General features: G+C 41.4%; 1 protein-coding gene across 1 annotated transcript in view; it reads right to left on the reverse strand.

The window, feature by feature from the left end:
* The window catches only part of LOC144530951 (LIM/homeobox protein LMX-1.2-like), a 47949-nt gene extending 25083 nt beyond the window's left edge, over positions 1-22866 (reverse strand). Inside the window, exons 1-2 of the mRNA XM_078270771.1 lie at positions 22794-22866; positions 20775-20949 (exon numbers count right to left, since the gene is read on the reverse strand). Coding sequence (XP_078126897.1) covers positions 20775-20949; positions 22794-22866 — 248 coding nt within the window. The remainder of the gene's footprint in view (positions 1-20774; positions 20950-22793) is intronic.
* Positions 22867-26483: the final 3617 nt, after the last annotated feature.

Consider the following 26483-nt stretch of genomic DNA (forward strand, 5'->3'; position numbering starts at 1 on the left):
GTACTTGCCAGTTAAAAGACGTGCAGCAGCATTTTGTACCAGTTGAAGATGAGCAATGGAGGACCCAGTAGCCCCTGTATAAAGTGCATTACAGTAATCCAGCCGAGTGGTCACAAAGGCATGGATTACTGTCTCAAAGTGTTGTCTCTGAAGGACTGGTTTGATTTCTGCCAGCTGCCTTAACTGGAAAAAGCTAGACTTCACCACGGCTTTAATCTGGCTGTCAAATTTGAGGTCTGAGTCCACTTTTACCCCCAAATTTTTTCGCAATTTGCTTGCGATACTGTGCCAGAGAACCTGGATCAACTGGGTGGGGCGGTCACAGAGGTGCCACCAAAGACCATGACTTATCAGCAGTCAGTAAGAGTCTTTGAAAATCTGCAGGGAAGTCTTGTTGCGGTTGCAGTAACGTATCAGGAGCAACAATCTTAGTGCATCTTCATGAATCCATGATCACAAAAACAACTTTCTCTGTTAGAAGTTACAATTAGGCATGGCCGACCCACTGCTACTGGGTCTAACGTTAGAGGTCCGCTGACCCACTGCTACTGGGTCTAACGTTAGCGGTCCGCTGACCCACTGCTGCTGGGTCTAACGTTAGCGGTCCACCGACCCACTGCTGCTGGGTCTAACGTTAGCGGTCCACCGACCCACTGCCACTGGGTAGCATACAACCAAACCAGTTTAGCCTGGTACACCAGACCTAACTGGTGAAACAGGAAATCAACATAATTCCAAGCTCAGGTGTGAAACTGAAATGCAACCCAGGAAGTCCAGTTTGAGTAATAATACATCCATGAGTTTAAAGGCTTCTCACTTACAAAACTCTGAACAGCCATTTAGAAAACAGACACACACATCTCCACTATGTCCCATTAAACATTTGTGGTTCACTGTGTTGATTATCAGAAAGAAAGTTTTAGATGTCCCAAAACTTTCTGCAGCTGGAAAAAACATAAATAAAAAAATTGTATGAACGAATGAAATCATGAATGAATATGAGATTTCTAAAATAAAGATAACTAGAGGTGCCTTTCTGAAACAATTATCAGTGTGCAGAAACTGAACTTATCAGATCAGAAGTAAAGCTGTAATAATGATTCCTATATTTAAAAAGCCAAATGCTGGAGTGGTGAGCCTGGGCAAATAAATGGAGGCTGAAGGAAAACAAAGTCTTTAGCACTGTTCTGGGTCACACACAGACATCAGTTATCCCAAAGTAACACACACACACACACACACACACACACACACACACACACACACACACACACACACACACACTGTCATAAAAACAATAAATGTGCTGCCTCACTATTTCCAGCCTCTGACATGACATCATTATATTCAGGCCCAGTAATAAATGAAGGCGGGGTCAGGGTGTTGTGTACACCAGCAGCATAACTGGTGTGTGTGTGTGTGTGTGTGTGTGTGTGTGTGTGTGTGTGTGTGTGTGTGTGTGTGTGTGTGTGTGTCTAGTGTCAGCTACACACAGCTAAAAGCCAGAGCAGTTGTGGATAGATTTAACATTCGAGGTTCTTGAAAGTGTATATGGGTGAAAATGAAAGCATGGAGGAAATACAGTATTATCCCTCAGCAGAGGAAGCAGTAGATGTGCGTGAATCATTGTCCCAGGCCCAAACATGGAGCATTGATTGGTGGAGATTGGTGAGATTCAAGCTCAATGAGGAGCTCTAATATCGCTGCTCTGTGGTAAACACACTCTTCCTGTCTGAAATGTGTCACTGGTGAGCTCCGTGCTGTAGGCTGTCAGTAGTCATGTAGCACTGAAAAACAAAGATCTCATTGTTTTCAAAGTGTATTTGTTTAGCTTGGAATGATCTCCTAAAGCTGCAGTTGGCATATTTGGATTTTGGTAGCACCAAATGGCAGGAAGTAGTAACTGTTCATATCAGAAGTGTTTTATATGCAGGGCCACACGGAATCTGCTAAATTCTGCAGATTTTCACTCTGGATCAGCGTTGAAAACTGGAGAAAAAATAAATAAATTCTGCAGATTCAGTTTGGCCTGCTGATATGTCAAGTGACATCAGTTAAGTGTGGATAGAGTGCTCGTGTTGGCCAGACAGAAGGATAGCAGAGAGAGAGAGAAGCACTCTACAGCTAAAACTATGTAGGGTTGGAAACTTAAGACTGTTTGTATCGCTGAGTAGTACCTGGATCCAGCACAAGTTTCAAATATAGAATAGAATATTTCATTATTCACATAGCTCATCAGCCATGGCGGCTACATGTGTAGTCCCTTATTGCCTAGTCTCCCATTGCCTTCCTCCACAGCGCTGCTGAGGAAGGTCTGACTAGTCCACACAGCATTCTGGGATGGGAGAAAAACATGCTCTGGTTTATTGACATTTCTTTAAACCAATCACAGTCGTCTTGGGCGGAGCTAAGCTCCAGACAGAGCCACAGTGCCTCTGCTAAATAGTCTCAGGAAGGAACTTGTTTTGGTGGAACATGTGGACGTAGGGAGGCGAGCTGTTGAGTGTGTGCTGAGAATTTTACTTTAAAAAAGAGATAAAATAATTTGATTGTCGGTTCTAGCTTGGAGGATGTTTCCCGAATCCACCGACGTTTAGAATGCCAAAACAAAGGAAGAGGAAGGTGATGGACATCCGGCAGAACCTTTGGCAGCACTGGAGCAGTCCCATAAATGAAACTTCGTCGATATAGACTTGTTGTTGCAGAACGAAAAATCCCTCTTTATGAATCCCCCAATACTTCCATGAGCTCATACACATATTACAATGCATTGCTGTAGATATTTTAAAAATAGAAATGCAGAGAGAATAAAATGCCAAATCCAATTTCTTTAACGTGTTTTTGTTGCTGTGGTCAGTGTAGCAGAGGTGGTGGACACTAGCTGAGCTTCAGCACTGCTGCAGGTCTACGGTAAGAACATCACACAGCTTGCTGTACTCGGCATCACCGTGCTGGTCAGCAGGAAGGATGAGGAATGCCTCATGTAGAGCGTGGACCTGGCCCACTGAGAGACAGTAGTGCAGTGTGTAATTTGGTTCATCCAATAAAGCCTCCTGGGAACATCATTAGGGGTCCAAGCACGATGGGGCTGGGGGCCGAGTTTGCAAGGCAACATGGCTCCCATACAAAATATTTTTTTGCCTAAAACGTGCATGGTGGTGCGATGCCATTTTCAGGAATGGTCCAGATCCCTGCAGGGACCTCGGACACAAAAATGGACACACTTCTGCCACTAGGTGACGCAATAGCAGGTACATTGCACATTAGACAGACTTTTATGATATAAAGTAACGTATTTTTTGATTATCAATAAAGCCTCCTGGGAGCATCATTTATTTTAAACCTATATAATCTCATGGGCTTTGAACCTATGCTTTCAGAAGTGTTACAGTAAAGTAAGTTCATAAAAGGGCGGGCAAATATGAATCATCTTTATTTAAAAGCTCTTTAAATACAAATATGGGTCTGTTATATCAATGGATTATATTGGCAACTACACAATAAGAGTCTAACAACATGTCATTTGCCATTGTTGATTGGGCTGTAGTCCCACATAGCCAGGGTTAGGGTTACCTTCCTCCGCAGTACTGTGGAGGAAGGTCTGCCTACACCATACAACATTCCTGGATGGGAGAAAAACATGCTCAGGTTTATTGGCATTTCTTTAAACCAGGGGGTCGACGTTTTTTAGGCCAAGGACCCCTTAGCTGAAAGAGAGATGGAGCTGGGACCCCCTACTACTACTGTATATCATATAAAATTGAGTTGCCTATTACTGGGCCAGAGGGATGAAAATTAATGGATATTCATATATTATCTATACGTCATGTTTTAATATTAAACATGTATGTGAAAGGCACAGCGAATCCTTAAGCTTAAATGTATCTGTGAATGGCTACCATAGTGGCTACCTTACTTAATAAAGCCTAGCATCAATGTTGTGTAAGTTAAATGTTATTATTTTACACAAGTAGGCTGATTTGTCTTTGCTTATAATTTGTTGTATTCATGTTAATATATTTACTTAAAAAAACACTTTCAAATTCAATAATTTGGCGGCCCTCCTGCAGTAACTCTGAGGACCCCCTAGGGGTCACAGACCCCCTGTAGATGATCTCTACTTTAAACCAATCACAATCGTCTTGGGACAGAGTCACGGTGCCTCTGCTAAATAGTCTCAGGAAGGAACTTGTTTTGGTGGAACATGTGTACGTTCAAAAGTAGTTTTAGTCATGCAACAGAAAACTCCGATTGGACAGATAGTCTAGCTAGCTGTCTGGAGACTGCGACAGTATTGTCTAAAGAGAGAGACAGGCAGGCAGAAACAGAGAGAGAGAGCCCAGAGGCAGATGTCATGTATACTGCAGTCAAACGACACCAACACGATTACAGACGTCTGTTTGCCCTCATTATTAAAAAAAAAATGGGAACGATTTATGCAAATGATCCACAGCAGTGTAATTAGGCGAGGAATATCAATGAAGTAATTACTGTTACACTGGTAGTGGAGACGCTCTCCGACAACACACACACCTTCTTCCTCTTTCCCCAGGGGCGGACCACAGGAGGAGAGGGAGCAGAGAGCAGGAGAGGGAACAACTGAGAGACAGAACCAAGCAGTGTGTGTGAATGGAGGAGTTCTCCTCTGAGAGCACCGAGCTAATAATGTGGACAGCTTGGAGCAGGCAGCTTTTGGATGAGCCCTTGGGGTGTTGAGTGGTCTCAGCCTGCTAAATGCCAGCCAGATTCCCAGGAGAGGCCAGCTCGCTGATACAAATATTAAACAGAGGGAGGGGAGAGAGACACAGCCAACCACAGACTTGCAGACATGTTTCTGTCGGAGCAGGGAGCTGCTGGGCTCTGAGACAATGTTCAGAGAAAGCAACAACAAAAAAAGGGCTCAGTCATACCAGCAGTAATATGATCATTTTTTGACAGGACAAGAAACACGATCAGACAGGTTGGAAACAAACCTCCAGGTTAGTCAAACTTTTTGGGATGAGAAAATGAAGGAGAACCATACCCAAACTGTCAGTCTGCATCCATCACGGTTTAGAGAGCAACTTGGTTCAGCTGTGACCTGCTGTACTCACTGCATGAGGGATTATTAACAACATGTCAGATGCACTTTGTGCTCCACTTAAAGTGCTTTAGATGATCTGGATAAACTGCTTGTTTCCAACCGGGAGTCTGGTCAAGTCACTGTGCTCCAGGGGGTGCTGTAGTCAAGTCCACCTTTGTCGAGTCCAAGACAAGTCCAAGACCAGGACTAGTCAAGACCGAGTCAAGACCCCTTCCAAAAAGTTTCGAGTCCAAGTCAAGACGGAGTCCAAATGAGGGACAGTGAAGACCGAGAAAGAAAAGATCAAATAAGACTGTATTATTTACTTTAGGTATAAGAATTTCTCTTAAGTCACATGTAGCTGAAGTACAGCTTCATATTTTAGATGTTGAGTATTTTTATTCTGGTGTAACAAGAACATTCTGGACTACTGATGGAAAATGTAACAAATAACAAGCAACACAGGTCTTCTACAGGTCAACTTGTCCTGAAGAATCCAGAGTACAAAGAACTCTCTGACGTTGTGTCTGTGGCCAAAATCAAACTGACTGATGTCTGATGATTGAGGTCTATAACGCAGCCAGGCGTATCCCAGGCAACGCCCGTTCTAGATGGATTTTGAATTAAACTAATACCTTTTATCTGAACAAGTGAGCTTCATCAATGGATTTGTCTTGAAGGAGGAAGATACTTTAGAACAAAAGCATATAGCGCTCGAGTCCGAGTCGGGACTCTAGTACTACAGCCCTGGTTCCAGTCGCAGACATTACTTTCGGTGTGGGTGCATTATAATGTTTATTATCATGTTCTGATCAAGTACGAAAAATAAGCTAAAGTGGAAGGATGAAGTAAAGTAGCATATTTCATCACTTTACATAGTCCAAAATCAAACTCTGCCCGGACCGGGGATCCAACTCATGCAGTGCCAACTTGCTGTGAGGCAGAAGTGCTTACCACTGAGCCACCGTGCTGCCCTGTGTGAGTGTGATCAGGGCGTTCCTGCAAACGAGAGGCTTCCTATCAGTGAAACTCCCCGGAATAAATAAAGGTAAAAATACGGGATATATATTAGTGGTTTGTACCTGAAAGCAGCCAATGTGTGACGAGTGGAAGTGGGCTGTGAGCACAGAAACAACAGACTACTTGTTGTTGTGGGAAGTAGTCTGGCCAAGTCTTGGGCAAAGACATGACATAGTGGGGGACACATAAAACACACACTGATGACTGTCCGTCTGTCCGTCTGTCCGTCTTTCTGTCACTCACATATGAACTATTGTTGTGAGGGACAGCGAGGATCTGGTTCTTATTTTCTCTCTGGCTTCTTACTGGTAATAAAAATAATGAATTCAACAAACTCCTCAGACATGCCGTCCCACCCCAGGATGCGCTATGAATCCAACATGACATGCCCGCCCCCCCCAGCTCCACCCCCTGGTGGCTCTGCTGCTTTGATCCCCCAGCCCATTATCAATCTGCTGCATAAACACATGCATGTCAGAGACACGTTTAGAGCTGCAGCTCTCCATACGCAGACATGGAGGAAGTGCAGAGGTGGTGTTGGGGTGGAAAGTGAATTTTCACAGATAAAACCACAAGTGGTAAAAATGTGGTATGTCTGCAGCCACTATTTATTGGCTATTGGCTTTCACTCAAGCCTAAGAACACAGAGGCCAGGGGTGTACACACAATCATAAAAAAGCTGCATGATCTCAAATTGTTCCTGTGGTGGAAATTTCCCCTTATTATGTCATGTAACAAACATAGCGTTAGTAAACTAAGGAATGTTCATCAATCCAAAATAAAGCATTCTGTTGTTGCTGTGACAGTAGTCTATATCCACGACGTTCCACTTCCGGGATTGCTCCGGTGCTGCCGGAAATTCCGCTGGATGTCCGTCCCCTTCCTCTGTCTCTGTGTTGGCGTTCTAACCTCTGGTGGATTTGTGAGGACTATGGTTAACTGCTCCTCAGATCTCTGCAGGGTAAATCCAGACAGCTAGCTAGACTATCTGTCCAAACTAGTTTTGAACGTACACATGTTCCACCAAAACAAGTTCCTCCTGAGACTATTTAGCAGAGGCACCGCGGCTCAGTGTGTATCCTACTCATCATTGTCTCCTGCCGTTCAAGTCTTACGAGTTGCTCCCTGAGGCTTATTGTCAACGTTTCATACGTGGAGAAAAGGGGATAAGCAACACACCTTGAATTTGCTGTGATTTGACCGCTCATTTTACACGGTAGATGCGTATTCTTCTGTGCACTCAGGCAGAACCGAGGTTAGGGGTCGATAGCAGCCAGAGTTCAGATAAGATCTGTAACATTTGTCATAAGGAAGGGCATTGGGAAGTTAATTGTTATGCTAGGTCGAAACCGCGTGGGGCATGCAGGCAAAAGGTGCTCGCCTAGCGGTGTCTGTGCCCAAGTTGTCCACGGTGGAGATAGCTAGTGATGTTTTGCAGGAAAAAAGTGTTGCCTGGTGAACTGAAGTCTTTCTTGCCTTTTGTGTCAGATGGCTTGGTCTCTCTGGTGGGAAGGACGAGAGTGAGACAAGGTGCTCAATTTCTGTTTTGAGAATGGGCATGAAAGTCCCGCTGCTACATTCTGATCTCTTTCAGAGCCAAGTGGCTGTTGGCATGCGTCCGGCGCCGCTAACTGAGGGCTTCACGCTAATTTTCGGAAACGGTGTGGCAGGAGGGCGTGTTTGGGCTAATGTTCCGCCTCCTGCGTTTTTCTCGGTCCCGCTGGTGAGAATGCAAACTGATCAAAGCCAAGTACACTTCCCAGAGGTGTTTTACAGCAGGTGCAGTAACACACGTCATAGGGCGTGCCAATCTTGATCCGGTGTCTAGTTCTAAAAGTTTGACGTGTGTGATGCAGCAGAGTTGTGTATGTTTTCCCTGTCTGATGTGCCTCTTTCAGTTTTGCAGGAGGATCTGAAGGCCAAACAACACGCTGATCCTTCTCTGAGAGGTTTGGTCGAGCAGGTGCTTTCCGTAGGAGAAAATGAGCTCTTAGAGTTATTTAATGCACAACGTGCTGTGAAAATAGGTGTCTTACCGTGGGAGTTTCATTGGAGACCCCGTCACCCAAATTGGGTTGCCATTTGAATTCCAGGGAGTTTGTGTTGAAATTGGCTCATGATGAATCTGGACACTATGGGGTTAGGAAAACATATGACTGGGTGCTATGGCATTTCTTTTGTCCACGTTTGAAAAAAGATGTTTGCTGTGTATAGTAAAACATGTCACACATGTTAGCTTACTGGGAAACCTAACCAGAGTATAACACCTGCTCTTTTGTTCCTATTCCAGCCACCAGTTAGCCTTTTGAACACCTAATAATTGATTGTGTGGGTCCACTGCAGTTTATCTCCTTACAGTGATGTGTTGAGGTAACCGTTTTCGGCCACGTACTCATTACAGCCAACTTCTCCTCACATCTATTCTCTCAAACCACTGCATGCTGAACTTTCTGCAGGGCTCCTAAGAAACTTTGTGGGTGGGTAGTCATGATGAAGGGGGGGGGGATGTGTTTATGTTGTGAGTTTTGTATTTTGTTAAAAAATGAAAGATACAAAAATTGGTAATCACAAAAATAAAAATAAGTAGTACTAATAATAATAACTAAAAGTACTAATACCACATTGTGAAAACACTGTTGCAAGAAAAAGTTCTGCATTGTAAATGTTACTACAGTAAAAGTGTGTAAGTATCATCAGGAAAATGTAGTAATGTAAAGTTGTGTGTGTAATGGTCTGATCATCTCAGCTGGACTTGTAGTCCGTTATATGGTTGGCTAGTTTACTTTAGAATCAAACATCAGATTTTATAAACTACATGTGTTTAGTGTGCAGAAATCTTAATGTGTAAAGTAACTAGTAACTAAAGCTGGAACAGATGAATGTAGTGGAGTAACTAAAGTAACTAGTAACTAAAGCTGGAACAGATGAATGTAGTGGAGTAACTAAAGTAACTAGTAACTAAAGCTGTAACAGATGAGTGTAGTGGAGTAACTAAAGTAACTAGTAACTAAAGCTGTAACAGATGAATATAGTGGAGTAAAAAGTCCAATATTTCTCTCTGAAATGTAGCGGAGTAGAAGTAGAAAGTGGCATGAAAAGAAAAGACTCAAGTAAAGTACAAGTATCTCAACATTTGGACTGAAGCACAGTACTAGAGTACATGTACTTAGTTACATTCCAGCACTGCAGGATTTTGATGTTCAGTAAATAAATGTCAAACCTTTTAGTTGAAAACTGTGTCTCTCCTGTCTTTGGTTATGGCTCGTGAGGCAGGTCATGACCTTTACTAGATCTAAAAAAATATTAGTATTAATGTTAAAGCAATAACCTGGAAGATGTTCATGTAACTAAATGTCTGAGTCACTGTCTATGTCAGATAGATGAAGTCACAGAGTGGTGGTGGAGCCCACTGATGAAAGCTTTGGTTTGCAGTATTATGAACTGGGTGTCTGATAACAACACTAGACAACCTAACAAAAATCCGGCAAACATGTCCAAATTCCCCACTATTTCTGACCAGGAACTACTTAAGCTAGTGAATGAAAGTAAGACTGCCACATGCTGTCTTGACCCAGTCCCTGCTAAACTTCATAAGAAGTGTTTTAGCTGTATACATCCAACCCGTTCTCACTCCCAACTCATAAAATACTGACGCTTGGGCAGTGGCTGTCAGCGTCAGATATGACGCAATAATCCTCTTTCAGCGTTTGTGTAGAACGCACCGGGCAGAGCAGCAGCTACACGGAGCTTGAAGATGACGTAGTATTAAGAGAGACTACAGTAGAGAGTAGTATCTCCCTCTCATAGGGAGGTTGGTTGGGGGGGTGGATGGGTCAAACAACACAGGACTTTCACCCAGGAGAGCGGGGTTCATGTCCTGTGTCACTGAAATGATACTGATGTCTTAAATAACTATAGGCCTGAATCAAATCTACTGTTGTTAAGTAAGGTCCTGGAAAGGGTGGTTTTTAACCAAATCATTATTTTCTGAACAAAAATAATATTTTAGAAAAGTTTCAGTCTGGGTTCAGAGCCAATCACAGCCCTGAGACAGCCCTCAACAAAGCTGTCAGTGATCTCAGGACTAGCACCGATGCCAACAAAGTCTCAGTTCTAGTTCTGTTAGATATAACTGCTGTCTTTGATCAATTCTTTTTTTTTTTTTTTTTTTTTTTTATCAAATTGACCATAATATTTTAATTGAGAAGTCGGCCTCTCTGGGAGTGTTCTAAATTGGTTCCGCACTTTCACTATGGGAGATCATGTATCACAGAAATATGAGTTACCTTTTGGAGTTGCTCAGGGAAGCTGCCTTGGTCCTCTGCTTTTCTCATTGTACATGCTTCCTTTAGGTGAACACCAGCTAAATGTCCACAGTCAGTGATTACTGGCTGCAGTAAACAAGTGGACGCAGAACAACTTTCTTAAATTAAATGTTGAGAAAACAGAAATATTATCAGTTGGTCCACAAGAAAAAAGAGAGCTAGTTCTCGCAAAACTTGGCAGTTTGGCCTCACAAGTTAAATCAGAAGTCACAACTCTGGGTATTATTTTTGACTCACACTTGACTTTTAAATCTCACATAAAGAAGGCAAGCAAAGCAGCTTTCTTTCACTTAAGAAATATAGCAAAGGTACGGTCGTTTCTATCCCAACAATATGCTGAAAAACCTGTCCATGCATTTATAGTATTTCAAATAGTTTGGATTACTGTAATGCTCTCTTCACCGGTCACTGATGCGTAGTAAATCAGTTTTAGCTAACTAGCACCAGCTCCCAGTGTCTTTTAGAATTAATTAAAAGATCGTAGTTTGAGGTAATGAAAAAGTGAACTGCAGTCTGTGACAGCAGAAGTTAGACGTGCTCACACCCATCCACCCCCACAGCCTGCATGCATGTGAACAGGAAAACAGAGTTTTAACGGACATGCTGCTCACTTTTAAAAGGGTGTACAGTTTTCAGTCATTATATTTGAGTATTGCCCAATGCCCCCACTGACCAAGAGCCACCGCTCTCTAAACCTCGGAGAAGAAATAAAAAGAAAGTTCCAGCTCTTTTTACTGTGGCTGGACCTGCGTTGAGTTCCAACAGCTCTGCTGTGGTGTTACGCCGTGATTGATGGCGTGGCGTAAACGTTCCCATGCAGATTGATCATAGTCCTCTCAGAGGCTGCCCACGGCCCCTGGCCATGATTTGTGGCTCTCTCAACTTTTAAAGTGTGTCCCAGTGTGGTAGAGGAATGCCAAGCTGTTCTGAGGTCAGTGCAGGAACACAGATCACTTCCTAAACGACTACCACCTAACCTCGTGATAAAACAACAGGAAGCTGATGATGTGAAGGAAGAGCGTTTCTGATGCAGTAGAAAAAAAAAAATGAAAACAAATCTTTACACCCAGGATGTGTTATCTTGTCCTACAGGGCTTTTCATTCGCCCATTCAAGTCTGTATTTTATTCATGTATTATTTGAGTAGAAATGGTGATGATTGTGTTTCCTCAGACAGTAGCATTAACAGCTCCCTGTTTCATGTTGCCCTGTTTGAAGTGAAGGGGGGGGGTCAGAGGACCAAGGGACATAAATCACTAGTTGGATGAGGTTGGGGCTGGCTGCCGGGGCCAGAGTGTGGAGGGGCGCTGAAACCCAATCTGCACAGTTTTCACTGGGGCTTGTTTTTCTATGCTGAGCTGGGCTGTTGATCAGCTGTGCTATCCAAACAGAACAGGGCTTTAAGGAGCTCCTGCTGCTTCCCGTGTTGTCCCCCCCCCCCCACGCTCCCAGGGGGACTCAGTGTATCTAGACTCCTGGACAGCCTGCTGCTGTACTCCGGGATCCTCACCTGAACGCACTGTAGCTCCTCTGCTTTCTAGTCAAATAAAGCTGCTCAGTTTTACAATCACATATCTGACATACTGTACCTCCGTGTTCAAAAAGGAGCGAAACAAAGAGAACAAAGACAAGACCTCCGAACAGAGTCAAAGACTCGAGGAGAGGAGGAGGCATGAAGACTGTTAGCACATTAGCATCTATGGTTAGCATCCTTCAGCCTACAGACTGATAATCCAAACGCATCAGAATCAGACACACACACACACACACACACACACACACACACATACACACACACACACACACACACACACACACACACACACACACACACACACACACACACACACACACACACACACACACAGATACACAAACACACACACACACACACACACACACACACACACACACACACACACACACACACACACACACACACACACACACAGATATACACACACACACACACACACACACACACACACACACACACACACACACACACACACACACACACACACACACACACACACACACACACACACACACACACACACACACACACATCACACAGATATACACACCCACACACACACTATGTAGAAGAGACAATATGACAGCAGGCTGCTTCACTGTGAAGAGAAAATATATGGCAAATTTCAATCAAATGTAAAACACATATATATATATATATATATATATATATATATATGTATATATATATATATATATGTATGTATGTATGTATGTATGTATGTATTAGGGGTGCACGATATTGAAAAAAGTGTGATATTGCGAAATAGATAATGAATATTGCGATATCGATATTAATTTCGATATTTTTAAACCTATGTAAAATTACCAAAGTTATGGGAAAACACATCAAAATAGATTTATAACAAATAAAAGAAGTTTTCAACAAGGTTTATTTCAACTGACTGGACTGGTCCAACATGAATATATAAATAAGACCATGTCTATAGAACAGGACATGTTCTACTGGTTGGACAGTATAAATATATAAATAAGGACCATGTCTATAGAACAGGACATGTCCTACTGGTTGGACAGTATAAATATATAAATAAGGACCATGTCTATAGAACAGGACATGTCCTACTGGTTGGACAGTATAAATATATAAATAAGGACCATGTCTATAGAACAGGACATGTTCTACTGGTTGGACAGTATAAATATGGACCATGTCTATAGAACAGGACATGTTCTACTGGTTGGACAGTATAAATATATAAATAAGGACCATGTCTACAGAACAGGACATGTTCTACTGGTTGGACAGTATAATATATAAATAAGGACCATGTCTACAGAACAGGACATGTTCTACTGGTTGGACAGTATATAATATATAAATAAGGACCATGTCTACAGAACAGGACATGTTCTACTGGTTGGACAGTATATAACATATAAATAAGGACCATGTCTACAGAACAGAACATGTTCTACTGGTTGGACAGTATATAACATATAAATAAGGACCATGTCTACAGAACAGGACATGTTCTACTGGTTGGACAGTATAAATATATAAATAAGGACCATGTCTACAGAACAGGACATGTTGTACTGGTTGGACAGTATAAATATATAAATAAGGACCATGTCTACAGAACAGGAGATGTTCTACTGGTTGGACAGTATAAATATATACATAAGGACCATGTCTACAGAACAGGACATGTTGTACTGGTTAGACAGTATAAATATATAAATAAGGACCATGTCTACAGAACAGGACATGTTGTACTGGTTGGACAGTATAAATATATAAATAAGGACCATGTCTACAGAACAGGAGATGTTCTACTGGTTGGACAGTATAAATATATAAATAAGGACCATGTCTACAGAACAGGAGATGTTCTACTGGTTGGACAGTATATAATATATAAATAAGGACCATGTCTACAGAACAGGACATGTTGTACTGGTTGGACAGTATAAATATATAAATAAGGACCATGTCTACAGAACAGGACATGTTCTACTGGTTGGACAGTATAAATATATACATAAGGACCATGTCTACAGAACAGGACATGTTGTACTGGTTGGACAGTATAAATATATAAATAAGGACCATGTCTACAGAACAGGACATGTTGTACTGGTTGGACAGTATAAATATATAAATAAGGACCATGTCTACAGAACAGGACATGTTCTACTGGTTGGACAGTATAAATATATAAATAAGGACCATGTCTACAGAACAGGACATGTTCTACTGGTTGGACAGTATAAATATATAAATAAGGACCATGTCTACAGAACAGGACATGTTCTACTGGTTGGACAGTATAAATATATAAATAAGGACCATGTCTACAGAACAGGACATGTTCTACTGGTTGGACAGTATAAATATATAAATAAGGACCATGTCTACAGAACAGGACATGTTCTACTGGTTGGACAGTATAAATATATAAATAAGGACCATGTCTACAGAACAGGACATGTTCTACTGGTTGGACAGTATAAATATATAAATAAGGACCATGTCTACAGAACAGGACATGTTCTACTGGTTGGACAGTATAAATATATAAATAAGGACCATGTCTACAGAACAGGACATGTTCTACTGGTTGGACAGTATAAATATATAAATAAGGACCATGTCTACAGAACAGGACATGTTCTACTGGTTGGACAGTATAAATATATAAATAAGGACCATGTCTACAGAACAGGACATGTTCTACTGGTTGGACAGTATAAATATATAAATAAGGACCATGTCTACAGAACAGGACATGTTCTACTGGTTGGACAGTATAAATATATAAATAAGGACCATGTCTACAGAACAGGACATGTTCTACTGGTTGGACAGTATAAATATATAAATAAGGACCATGTCTACAGAACAGGACATGTTCTACTGGTTGGACAGTATAAATATATAAATAAGGACCATGTCTACAGAACAGGACATGTTCTACTGGTTGGACAGTATAAATATATAAATAAGGACCATGTCTACAGAACAGGACATGTTCTACTGGTTGGACAGTATAAATATATAAATAAGGACCATGTCTACAGAACAGGACATGTTCTACTGGTTGGACAGTATAAATATATAAATAAGGACCATGTCTACAGAACAGGACATGTTCTACTGGTTGGACAGTATAAATATATAAATAAGGACCATGTCTACAGAACAGGACATGTTCTACTGGTTGGACAGTATAAATATATAAATAAGGACCATGTCTACAGAACAGGACATGTTCTACTGGTTGGACAGTATAAATATATAAATAAGGACCATGTCTACAGAACAGGACATGTTCTACTGGTTGGACAGTATAAATATATAAATAAGGACCATGTCTACAGAACAGGACATGTTCTACTGGTTGGACAGTATAAATATATAAATAGGACCATGTCTACAGAACAGGACATGTTCTACTGGTTGGACAGTATAAATATATAAATAAGGACCATGTCTACAGAACAGGACATGTTCTACTGGTTGGACAGTATAAATATATAAATAAGGACCATGTCTACAGAACAGGACATGTTCTACTGGTTGGACAGTATAAATATATAAATAAGGACCATGTCTACAGAACAGGACATGTTCTACTGGTTGGACAGTATAAATATATAAATAAGGACCATGTCTACAGAACAGGACATGTTCTACTGGTTGGACAGTATAAATATATAAATAAGGACCATGTCTACAGAACAGGACATGTTCTACTGGTTGGACAGTATAAATATATAAATAAGGACCATGTCTACAGAACAGGACATGTTCTACTGGTTGGACAGTATAAATATATAAATAAGGACCATGTCTACAGAACAGGACATGTTCTACTGGTTGGACAGTATAAATATATAAATAAGGACCATGTCTACAGAACAGGACATGTTCTACTGGTTGGACAGTATAAATATATAAATAAGGACCATGTCTACAGAACAGGACATGTTCTACTGGTTGGACAGTATAAATATATAAATAAGGACCATGTCTACAGAACAGGACATGTTCTACTGGTTGGACAGTATAAATATATAAATAAGGACCATGTCTACAGAACAGGACATGTTGTACTGGTTGGACAGTATAAATATATAAATAAGGACCATGTCTAAAGAACAGGACATGTTCTACTGGTTGGACAGTATAAATATATAAATAAGGACCATGTCTATAGAACAGGACATGTTCTACTGGTTGGACAGTATAAATATATAAATAAGGATCATGTCTACAGAACAGGACATGTTCTACTGGTTGGACAGTATAAATATATAAATAAGGACCATGTCTACAGAACAGGACATGTTCTACTGGTTGTATATACACACTACAGTATAAAAACAATGCAATGCACATCTGTTGGCTTAAAGCCAAAGTATTTCCAAGCTACCGAGGAGGAGGCATTACCCTACAGTCACATTAGCTACAAGAGACAGAGACAAAGCGACAGGCTACCATTCATTTTCAATGGGAGTGGCCAGTCAGAGTGAAGGCAGCGTGAGGGCAGTGTGACGTATGTCAATGGCTCGAGTCAAAGAAAATAATTCAAGATGGCGGAAAACACTTCAGGACATCGTATTTCTGTATATATCTGATATGTTTGGCATTTAATCTCATATATTGTGTTACTTTTATTGAGAAATAAAAGTTTCCTCTTCAATCTCTGTTATTTCGTCGTCTCCCAGAGCAACACTCATTTTCTTACTTTTGTGTTCTTTCTGCTCCACTGGCTCCCTTCACTCCCTTTAGCTCCTTTCTTTTATATATACAACGCTACCAAGTGAGGTGTATTTTTTCGAGAGGTTCATCAAAACTACATGGCAAAACAGTTGCCATGCTTCTGTATGTTTTTTTCTAACTGAACCCCCCCCCCCTTGTTATTTGTGTTGCTATGAACGTCTGATATAATCACTTATATAACTACAATAGGGCATATCTAAACCAAATCAGAAATGGCCAACAGTCCTACCTTAAGACCTCAGCTAATGTAAGCAATTAACTGTGGTTGAATAAAGAAACAGCGATTAGACAATGATGTAATAATAGTTCCAGGCCTCCTCAGACACGGGCCCAGGCTCTGATCTGCTCTACCACGCCCCTCTTCTTTAAAGCCCCGAGGCTAGCTCGGTCCACTCCTGCAGAACACAAGTCCAAATGAAACCAAATCTTTATGCATCTGCCCCAAATGACTCAACTAGTCTCATCCAACTGGACCCAAACCCCGTCTCAGTGCTCTGCTGTTGGTTCATTTTACCACTTCCATTTTCTCTCACATTAAATATCATTGTAATTGTAATTTCCCCCCAGGGCTCAATAAAATATAAATCATTGTTATTATTATTACTATTATTATAATCCTGTGACATTCATTATAAATAATATCTTGTATATGTCTAATACAGGGGTGTCAAACATACGGCCTGTGGGCCAGAACCGGCCAGCCAAAGGGTTCAATCAGGCCCACTGGATGACTTTGCAAAGTGTGAAAATTGCAGAGAAGTAATTCATTCCAATTCCAGATGTACCACTTTAATCTCAGAGAATATCCAAGTTTTTTTCCTCAGAATATTACCCCTCTCTCCCGGCTCCGTAACATTATTTTTTTCCTACACCGGCCTTAGAACGCTGTCGGAGCAGAAGCAACTAGTGTGTGCCAACATCAAGCTGACAAGAAACTCTGTGGCAGATCAAGTTTCTGATCTGTCTGGAGAGGTCTACTGGTCTGGCCCACTACTCTAATATCTCTAATGATTTTAAATATTTCTAATATTATCCCATGATATTTCTCACTACTGTGTTATGACTTTAATTAATTATATCTATATATTCATATCTCACATATGGCTTGTTTTTTATGGCAATCCATAAAAAAGCCATATGAAATGAGTTTGGCTGTCACCATCACAGAAATATAAATAATAATACTTTTTTTGTTTTAATCAAATTATGGAATCTTTTTATTTCTTTTTTAAAATTATCAAGAGGGTCAAATGAAAGGATTTGAATGGTAATGGACAAATAGGAACATTTAGTAATGGACAGATGGATCATATGAACACTAAATATTGAATATCGAATATTATAATAGTATATATATTGCTATAGTATATGTGTAAGATAAGGCAACATTTCCAAATTCATGCTAGCCTTTTAGCACTTTGTTGGTTATAATAAACCTTACTTACATTTCTTTTATATAAATATTATTTACATGTTTTTTCCGGTAAATGTAAAATATCCAGTTTACCACTGCTATCACTCTAATTCATCACTGAATGTTTGATTAATAATGCCCTCCTGATGCTCAGAGAAGAACCCTGCACACACACACACACACACACACACACACACACACACACACACACACACACACACACGATGCTCTGTGTGTTTAAGAGCGTTAGGTTGTTTGAAACTCATCAGACCACCAGGATTCATTTGTGTCATTTGTTCATTAGTTATTTTGGGACACTTTACAGATAGAGAAGGTCTAGACCACACTCTATCATTTACAAAGACCCAACAACTCCAGTAATAACATATAAAAATATACATCTTTTTGTATCTTTTTTTTTTTTATTTGATTGTTAAGTTCTATTTTATTCAATCTCAGTGATTTATATTTGATCTCACTTTTATTTTGGCATTTTTTTGGTTTGAAGTTGTGTGCAGGTTCAGGGTATAATAATAAACCTGGCATAGCTTTTATTGGAATCATCTAAATGTAACGATGAAATCTTTTCAGATGGTATTATTAAAAAAAGGAACTAACTGAAACATGAAGAAACACGGAGGTTGCCTGTTTCAGCTGGAAGTGTCTCTGCTGTGAGTGTTATGGGAGGGATCCAGCATGCAGCAGAACACAAACGGACGCCATGCAGCGGCTCCGAGACATTCAGGGACAGTCAGACAGCCCGCCGCTGTCAGCACGCTGTCTGGAGACACGCTCAATACAAGAGGCAGGACCACCCAGCTGCAGAGTATCAGACACATCAAGCTCATCCCACTGCTTTATTACTGGGCCTTTCTGACAGAGTCTTTCCATTCTCATAACAGGAATAATTCCGCTCCTCTGATGTCTCTTATTGTTAAATATTGTTTGAATGATTATTAGCTTATTCATTTCTGATGATTGGGTTCTAAGGTGCATTACAGTCTCTGGAGGCCTGACAGTCCTCTTGTGTTAGATATACACCCACTGCACACACTGCACACACATACGCTGCAAACACAAGCTGCACACACACTGCACACACACTGCACACACATACACTGCAAACACAAGCTGCACACACACTGCACACACACACGCTGCACACACTGCACACACACTGCAAACACGCTGCACACAGAGATGGGGACTCGAGTCTGAGACTCAGACTCAAGTCGCACTTAAGTCGCACAAACAGCTGACTTCAGACTTGACTCGGACTCGAGCTTCGAGACTCGTCAACAACCTGTTTTCATGCAATTATTGCTTTTTAAATCTAAATGTATTCATGTATTTCTATTTTCTTTTATTGGCGCATATACGTTGGGGAAACGTATGACGAGCTGCACGTCCCCGGCCCTTTGCCATAATGTGCAACGTAACGCATGCGTTATGCCTTATGTGCGCGCACTCACATAACATAAAAACATACATTGACGATGGCGACACCAAGTCCTCCTGGAGTTGGGCCTTTTCTCATTAGCTTTGCTTTCAATAACTTGGTAAACAGTGGCAGTAAGAGAACAGCTACATGCAAGGTGTGTGGCACCAAGATAAATGATGCCGGATCAACAACGTCGGACTTCATCAGGCATCTCCAAACGCACCCAGATAGGTCAGTCACAGGTAACAAGCTAACCATAGCAGTGTTGTGCTAATGCTGGGAACAGGCACATTGTATCTTTATAGTTGTGTCCATATGAAGTGACAGCCTTAGGTTAATATTTCACCAGGTCAGAGGTCTAGAGGGATGTGTTAAGTAGACCCCATAAAGTTATCCTACAGCTGATGTTGATACTGGACTGTCTGGATGGAGCTACAGGACATGTTTTCAATTCATAAGATTTAACAATACAGTGTTAGGGACAGATCAGATGACCAGAGACTGGAGACAAAAAATGACTTGTGAACATCTCTGCACTGCACGCACACACACACACTGCACACACACACACACACACACACACACACACACACACTGCACACACACAGCACACACACACTGCACACACACGCTGCACACACACTGCACACAAACTGCACACACACGCTGCACACACACTGCAAACACACCCTGCACACACACTGTGCGCACACACACACACACACACACTGCACACACTGCACACACACACTGCACACTGCCTCATTCTGACAGCATGGACAGCACTATTATTTAGAATGGTATGATAATTACAGATATTTTAATTATAGATGTCTGATATTATAGATTTTTTACATTAAGAACAGCACAGGAATCCTGCAGTCATTCATCAGATCTGGGTATTATGAACAAAAACAACAGAATACAATACATAATGCCAACTCTAATGTATATTTCTTGTCATTTTGAATACTTTCCATCATTTCAGCGTGATGTTCTGTTCCTTGTTTCAGCTGCTGGACTTAAAGTGATCGACACTCAAATAGTTTCACACAGAAGGCCTGCAGGCCTGCAGGGAACAGGCCCAGTGTTGGTTTAACAAACACTGGAAGCCTGTGGCTCAGACACAGCCAGTTAGGTTCTGGTAGTTCTCTTACCCCCCCAGCCCTGAGCACACAATTACTTCATATATAAATGTGTTTAGTACTAGTAGTGGAGAGAGCTTACTGCTGGTAGTGGGCCCGGCAGTACACGGTGCTGTCTCTGATGAAGCAGGTGGCGGTGAGCGGCCGCTGGCACGCGGCGCACTGCAGACACCCCTCGTGCCAGGACGCGCCGCTGACCCGCATCAGGAAGCGGTCTGAGATGATCCGCGTGCAGCCTTCACACACGCAGGCCCCGCCTGACAGACACAGAGCAGGGTCACAGATTCACCTGAGTCCTGTTTCAGTTACAGTTACTAAAACACTAAAGCCCATTCTCTGAACCAAATGCTGGGGGGGGGCACAGGAGCAGTGAATGTTGATTTTGCTGTTTCACCATCTTTGTTAGTGGACTGTCATGTGCTTTTCATTTAGTTTTCTTTGTTCTTTGGCCTTCTGCAGTTGGACTGCTGTATTGTTCTACAGACATTCAATATTGGAGTACTTGCACTACCTGTAGTGTACAAGATATTCACTGTACAAGTTGTGATACACTTTTCTTTCTGTAACTAGATGCCCTGATCACTGTGTTCTTGATTTTTTGAGGTAATATAATAATGATGCTCTGTAGTGTGTAGTTATGTACTGGCTGTGTGTATGATCTGAAAGCATTGTTTGATTTTGAATATAGTTTGAGTGAAACTCATGAGTCATGTTTCATTGAAGGAAATGTCTCAACATTTACATTTACCCAGCATGCTCTGTGCTCACTTTTACACTTCACAAGCTCTTCTGATGATGTTTCAAGGCCGCCCAATGTGGGGCCCGTAGGCCAAGTTAGGCCCGGTCCTCCCTTTGTTTTGGCCCGCCATAGCTTTTGACATGCTCATGCTTATTCTCCTCTTATTATGAAAGTGCTGTAAAATCCTACAGTAATGAAATGTACATTTAGTGCAGCTGAAAGTACTTGATCTGAGTTTTACGAGGATGTAAAGTACTGCTGGTGATCTTCATCACACTTACATCAACACTTTCCTTTTAAATATGTTTATGCTCCCAAAACGATACACATGGATCATCTCTGCAAATTAATAAAATCCATGTAAGGCAGATTAAAGAGCAGTGTTTTTATTTCAACATTTTATTTTAGATTTAGAATGTTAATTTTTAATAAAATATGAAACATTTTAACGTAGTTTAATTTCACACAACCTTAAACATTTATTTTTTGCCTGTGGCCTCATAGTAGGAATGATTATGATATAACTTCTGACCCTTCATATGAAAGACTAAAAGATAATAGGAATGATTATGATAGGACGGCTCATGCAGCTGAAAGATTAAAAAACAACCGGGTGTAAAAAAAAGAATGAGAAGAGACACTGTTACAAGATACAATTCTATTCTGTCAGGAATTATACTTCATTATATTTCATTACATCTGGAACAAATAACTCTCTCCTCAAAGGCACTTTTAGGCTATTAATACAATAATATATATATGTATATATATATATATTAATATTATATATATATATAATATTATATATATTATATATATAAATATATATATATATATTAATATATACCCTTAGGCTAAGGGAAGGTAGAATAAAATAATGCGTTTAGAAATCATCAGTCCATCTGTGTGTGTGTGTGTGTGTGTGTGTGTGTGTGTGTGTGTGTGTGTGTGTGTGTGTGTGTGTGTGTGTGTGTGTGTGTCTGCAGAGAGAGACTCACCTCTCCTGAGTTCGGTCCTCTCTCTCTCTTCTGTCTGGATGTCTCTCAGCATGGTGGAACCCGCAGCAGGGAAGAGCGCTGCCGACACGCGCCTCTCCGCACGCTCCTGACTGCTATAGTCCCGCTCGGTCCCGGACTTTATAGTCCCGCTCGGTCCCGCTCTGTCCCGGACTTTATAGTCCCGCTCGGTCCCGCTCTGTCCCGGACTTTATAGTCCCGCTCTGTCCCGCTCTGTCCCGGCCTTTATAGTACCGCTCGGGCCCGCTCTGTCCCGGTCTCTGTAGTCCCGCTCTGTCACGGTTTGTCCCGGTCTGTGTAGTCCCGCTCTGTCCCGGTCTGTGGGGGTCTGTTGGGCCCCTCTCACCTGTGGATGGTGCAGGCTCGCGCTGCGACTCCGCCAGAGGGAAGTCTGGGAGAGTTGTGTTCCCGGGGAGCATGAGATGCTGAGATGATGGAGATCAAGAGAGACTCGCAGTCCCGGACCTGGTGGAGCTCTGAGGACCCGCCTTCAGACACACGCACACACACACACACACACACACACACACACACACACACACACACACACTTGAACATCTGAACTGACTTCTCCACGGCAGGACTTTACTCTGAACCATGTGCGCGTGCCTCTTGTGGGCAGCATCACGTGCTGGTGTTTGAGGCTATTTTCCATCTGATCTAGTTTATTAGTTTATTAGTGCAGCGCTGTCTGAAGGCTGAGGGCCTGGTAAACACACACGAGCCACTGACTGATTTATTTACCCAAAATATAGATCACATTCGACTGCATTTTAAATTATGAAAAGAATAAATGAGTCTTTTGGTGTGATGGATGTGCTGGGCCTGTCCATGCACGCTGTATATATTATGATTCTGCTGTGGAAATATGTATTGCTGAAAACTTCCGGACGCTACAGGCCTAGGCCTATCTATATTTAAATATATCCTATAATGAAATATATTTGATGGTCGCACCATGATACCATCTGGAAATATTGCACGTTTAATATATAAATATATATCCATGTGTAGAATAAAAAAATCCAGAACCCTGTGTGTGTAATAAGAGAGCCGCAGCAGATAATAGAAAATATGACTGTGAACAGGCCTTCATTTGACTATTTATTCTCTTGACTTATATTTATGTATTGTTAGTGTATCTATAGTCTAGGCCTACTGTACTCCCCCTGTCCCCGTTGTGGGATTAATTCATTAAGATTTGGAATCTTGAATCCTGACGGAGGATCTGCAGAATAAAACGCTTATTTCCCCCACCCACCCGTTTTTCACAATGTGCTATATATTAATATTCAGCTTTTAATAGGAATGATTCCGAGCAGAGATGTGAAGGTGCAGGCCTGAGATCAGCTGCACCGGGCCTATATGAGATATGGCTTGTGTTAATAATGGGAAATGAAATATGGAAGATGCGCGCGGGTCAGACTCAGATACCGAGGACAGACCGTAGATATATATGAATCATGTATATGATATATATATATATATATATATATATATATATATATATATATATATATATATAGCAGGGGTATATATATATATATATACGGGTATATATATATATATATATATAGTAATATGATACAAGACTGTATGGATGGCTTGGCTGGGTTAAAAAGGAAACATTATGTTAATAAAGCCTATTTATGGGAGAAATGGAAGAGCTTTTGTTAAGCTGAGTAAACAAAGAGATATGCAGTAGAATTATCATTGTTCCGAGTTTCGGCTTCTCCAACAAAATCGATTTCAAAATATAAAAAAAGAACATCACACATCCTGTCAGCACTGATTTCTAGTTTCAGCTCGATGAAAAATATTTCAAAAAGGAATGACTGATTTCATCTGAAATGAAAAAGAAACAGAATAATGTGAGTAGTCTTCTGGAAGCCTGTTAATGCACAGGTTACTGAAACATTTCTACACATGCTGCTCATTTCAACAACCAAAGTCCTTTCGTTGAGGGGTGTGTGTGTGTGTGTGTGTGTGTGTGTGTGTGTGTGTGTGAGAGAGTGTGAGTGAGGGCCCATGCTGCCCCCCCGTGGCCAACATGGAGGCTGCCTGCAGAGGGAACAGCTGGGCTCAATGCTGCAGACATTACATCATGTCTTACATCGTTCACTTGAATGGCAAAGTGTGTCCACACATTTGACTGGAAGGCTAGTTGTGTTGTTATTTTTTTGATAATCCAGTGTGACAACTTACCCACCGATGGGTGGACACTCTCTATTCAACAGTCTACAACTCCAAAAATGAGATAAGATATGAAGATGTAATGAATAGAAAATATGGGCCCAAGACTTCCTTCTTTCATTTGTACCATTGTGATGTACGGTGGCCAGTGAATGTCAGACTGCTCTCCCCTACTCTATCTTATATAATAATACCAGTCCATCTACCTGTATGCTTCTATCATTGAATCATGGGCAGGTAGCCCTGAGGAGAGGAAACATTTGAGCTGTGTTCTCCAAACTTCTCCCACTGCAGGTGAATAGGCTCAACATGGAACTAACTTCCCAGCTGATTACAACAAGAAAGCCCCTGAACGCCACACAGGCGTTTTACTTCTTCTGGCTGATTAGAGCAGGAGTGTCAAACTCACTTTCACCAAGGGCCACACATGGAAAATGAGAATCATGAAGAGCAAGACATGTTTAGTTTATTGACATGTTTTATTTACTGCAAAAAGTAACATATTTTTGACTGTATTAATGCCCGTGTCATATAGCCTTCTCACGTACAGTTTGGTCGACATGAAGCCCTAAAAAAGTCAACAACAAAGTTGTTAGCCACCATAGAGTTTAGCAAATAGCAAAACAATGTCATTACTTACAATTCCTCAAACTACGCACTATAGCTTTAATAAAAACAGAAAGAAATACCTACAAGTTAAAAATGACCATATCTAAAATAGAATTAAAAACAAACATTCAGACCAAACAATCAGTCCATAATAGAACTTTATCTGCAGAGCACTCGGGGCCCCCGGGGGCCAATGGCAGCCTAATCAGGCCAAGCTGCCTAATTAAAGTTCATTGTGCCCCCCCCCCCCACAATATTTTAGAAGAGATAGGTTTGTCCCCTTCAAAAAAATAAAAAAGAACCCACTCCCCAAAAGAGTTGTGATATAATATAATAACGGTTCAGGTAGGTTCAAACACAAATACATATATATATATACATATATATATATATATATATATATATATATATACTTTTCTTTTTATTCTTTTCTTCCTCCGGGAAATAAAGCTGCCTTCAAGTGAGCTCAGAAATTCAGAAATGCCCCCCCCCCCCAGTGTTTAAACCAAACCTACGGCCTTGATCAAAGCGATGCTAAGAAAAGAGGTCTGTCTCCCCAGCCATCAGAAGCTGCTGACTGTCTGTAGCTGGCTGGGTGGGGGGGGGGGGTCTCAGAGCAGCTCCCACACACCCACCTCCATCACATTAACAAGCAGCGTGTGTCACAGAGAGTAAAGGCTTTCTGAGGAAATGCTGAGCAGCTGGTGTCAACATCTTTTATAATGTGTATGAAGTCAGTGGTGGAAAGTTGGCCAGCTGCTGTGGTGGTACCAACACAAAGCACTCTGGGTAGTTGTGTGCAACACATCACAGTAAAACAGAGACCATGTTGTACACACATGTGCTGCCGGTCTGTGTAGTCTTAAAGGTGAATATGGCAGCAGACAGATATCTGCTGTGTAGAGACAGAGCAGTCCCACTCCCTCTGTGTGGTTCCTCTTCAGTGTGAGTGCATGCTGCTGGGCAGGCGCTGCTCTCCACTCTGTACTGACTGGTCCGTGCTGGACTGGGACCGGCTCCTCTGGCTCTATGATGAGCACGTGAAGGACTGGTGCTGCTGCGAGCTGACTCAGGATCCACTGACGACCCGTGCGCAGCCTGCAGCGGAGTCTTTCACTTTAATTTAAAAAAGTGAACATTTAATAAATAGTTTTGTAATTGCTTAGTGTTTTGTATGTGCAATAAAATACATTTGGACCTTGACAGAGTTTAGACAATTAGGACAAAATTGGAC

This window comes from Sander vitreus, chromosome 16 (genome assembly GCF_031162955.1).
Source record: "Sander vitreus isolate 19-12246 chromosome 16, sanVit1, whole genome shotgun sequence".
NCBI lineage: Eukaryota > Metazoa > Chordata > Actinopteri > Perciformes > Percidae > Sander > Sander vitreus.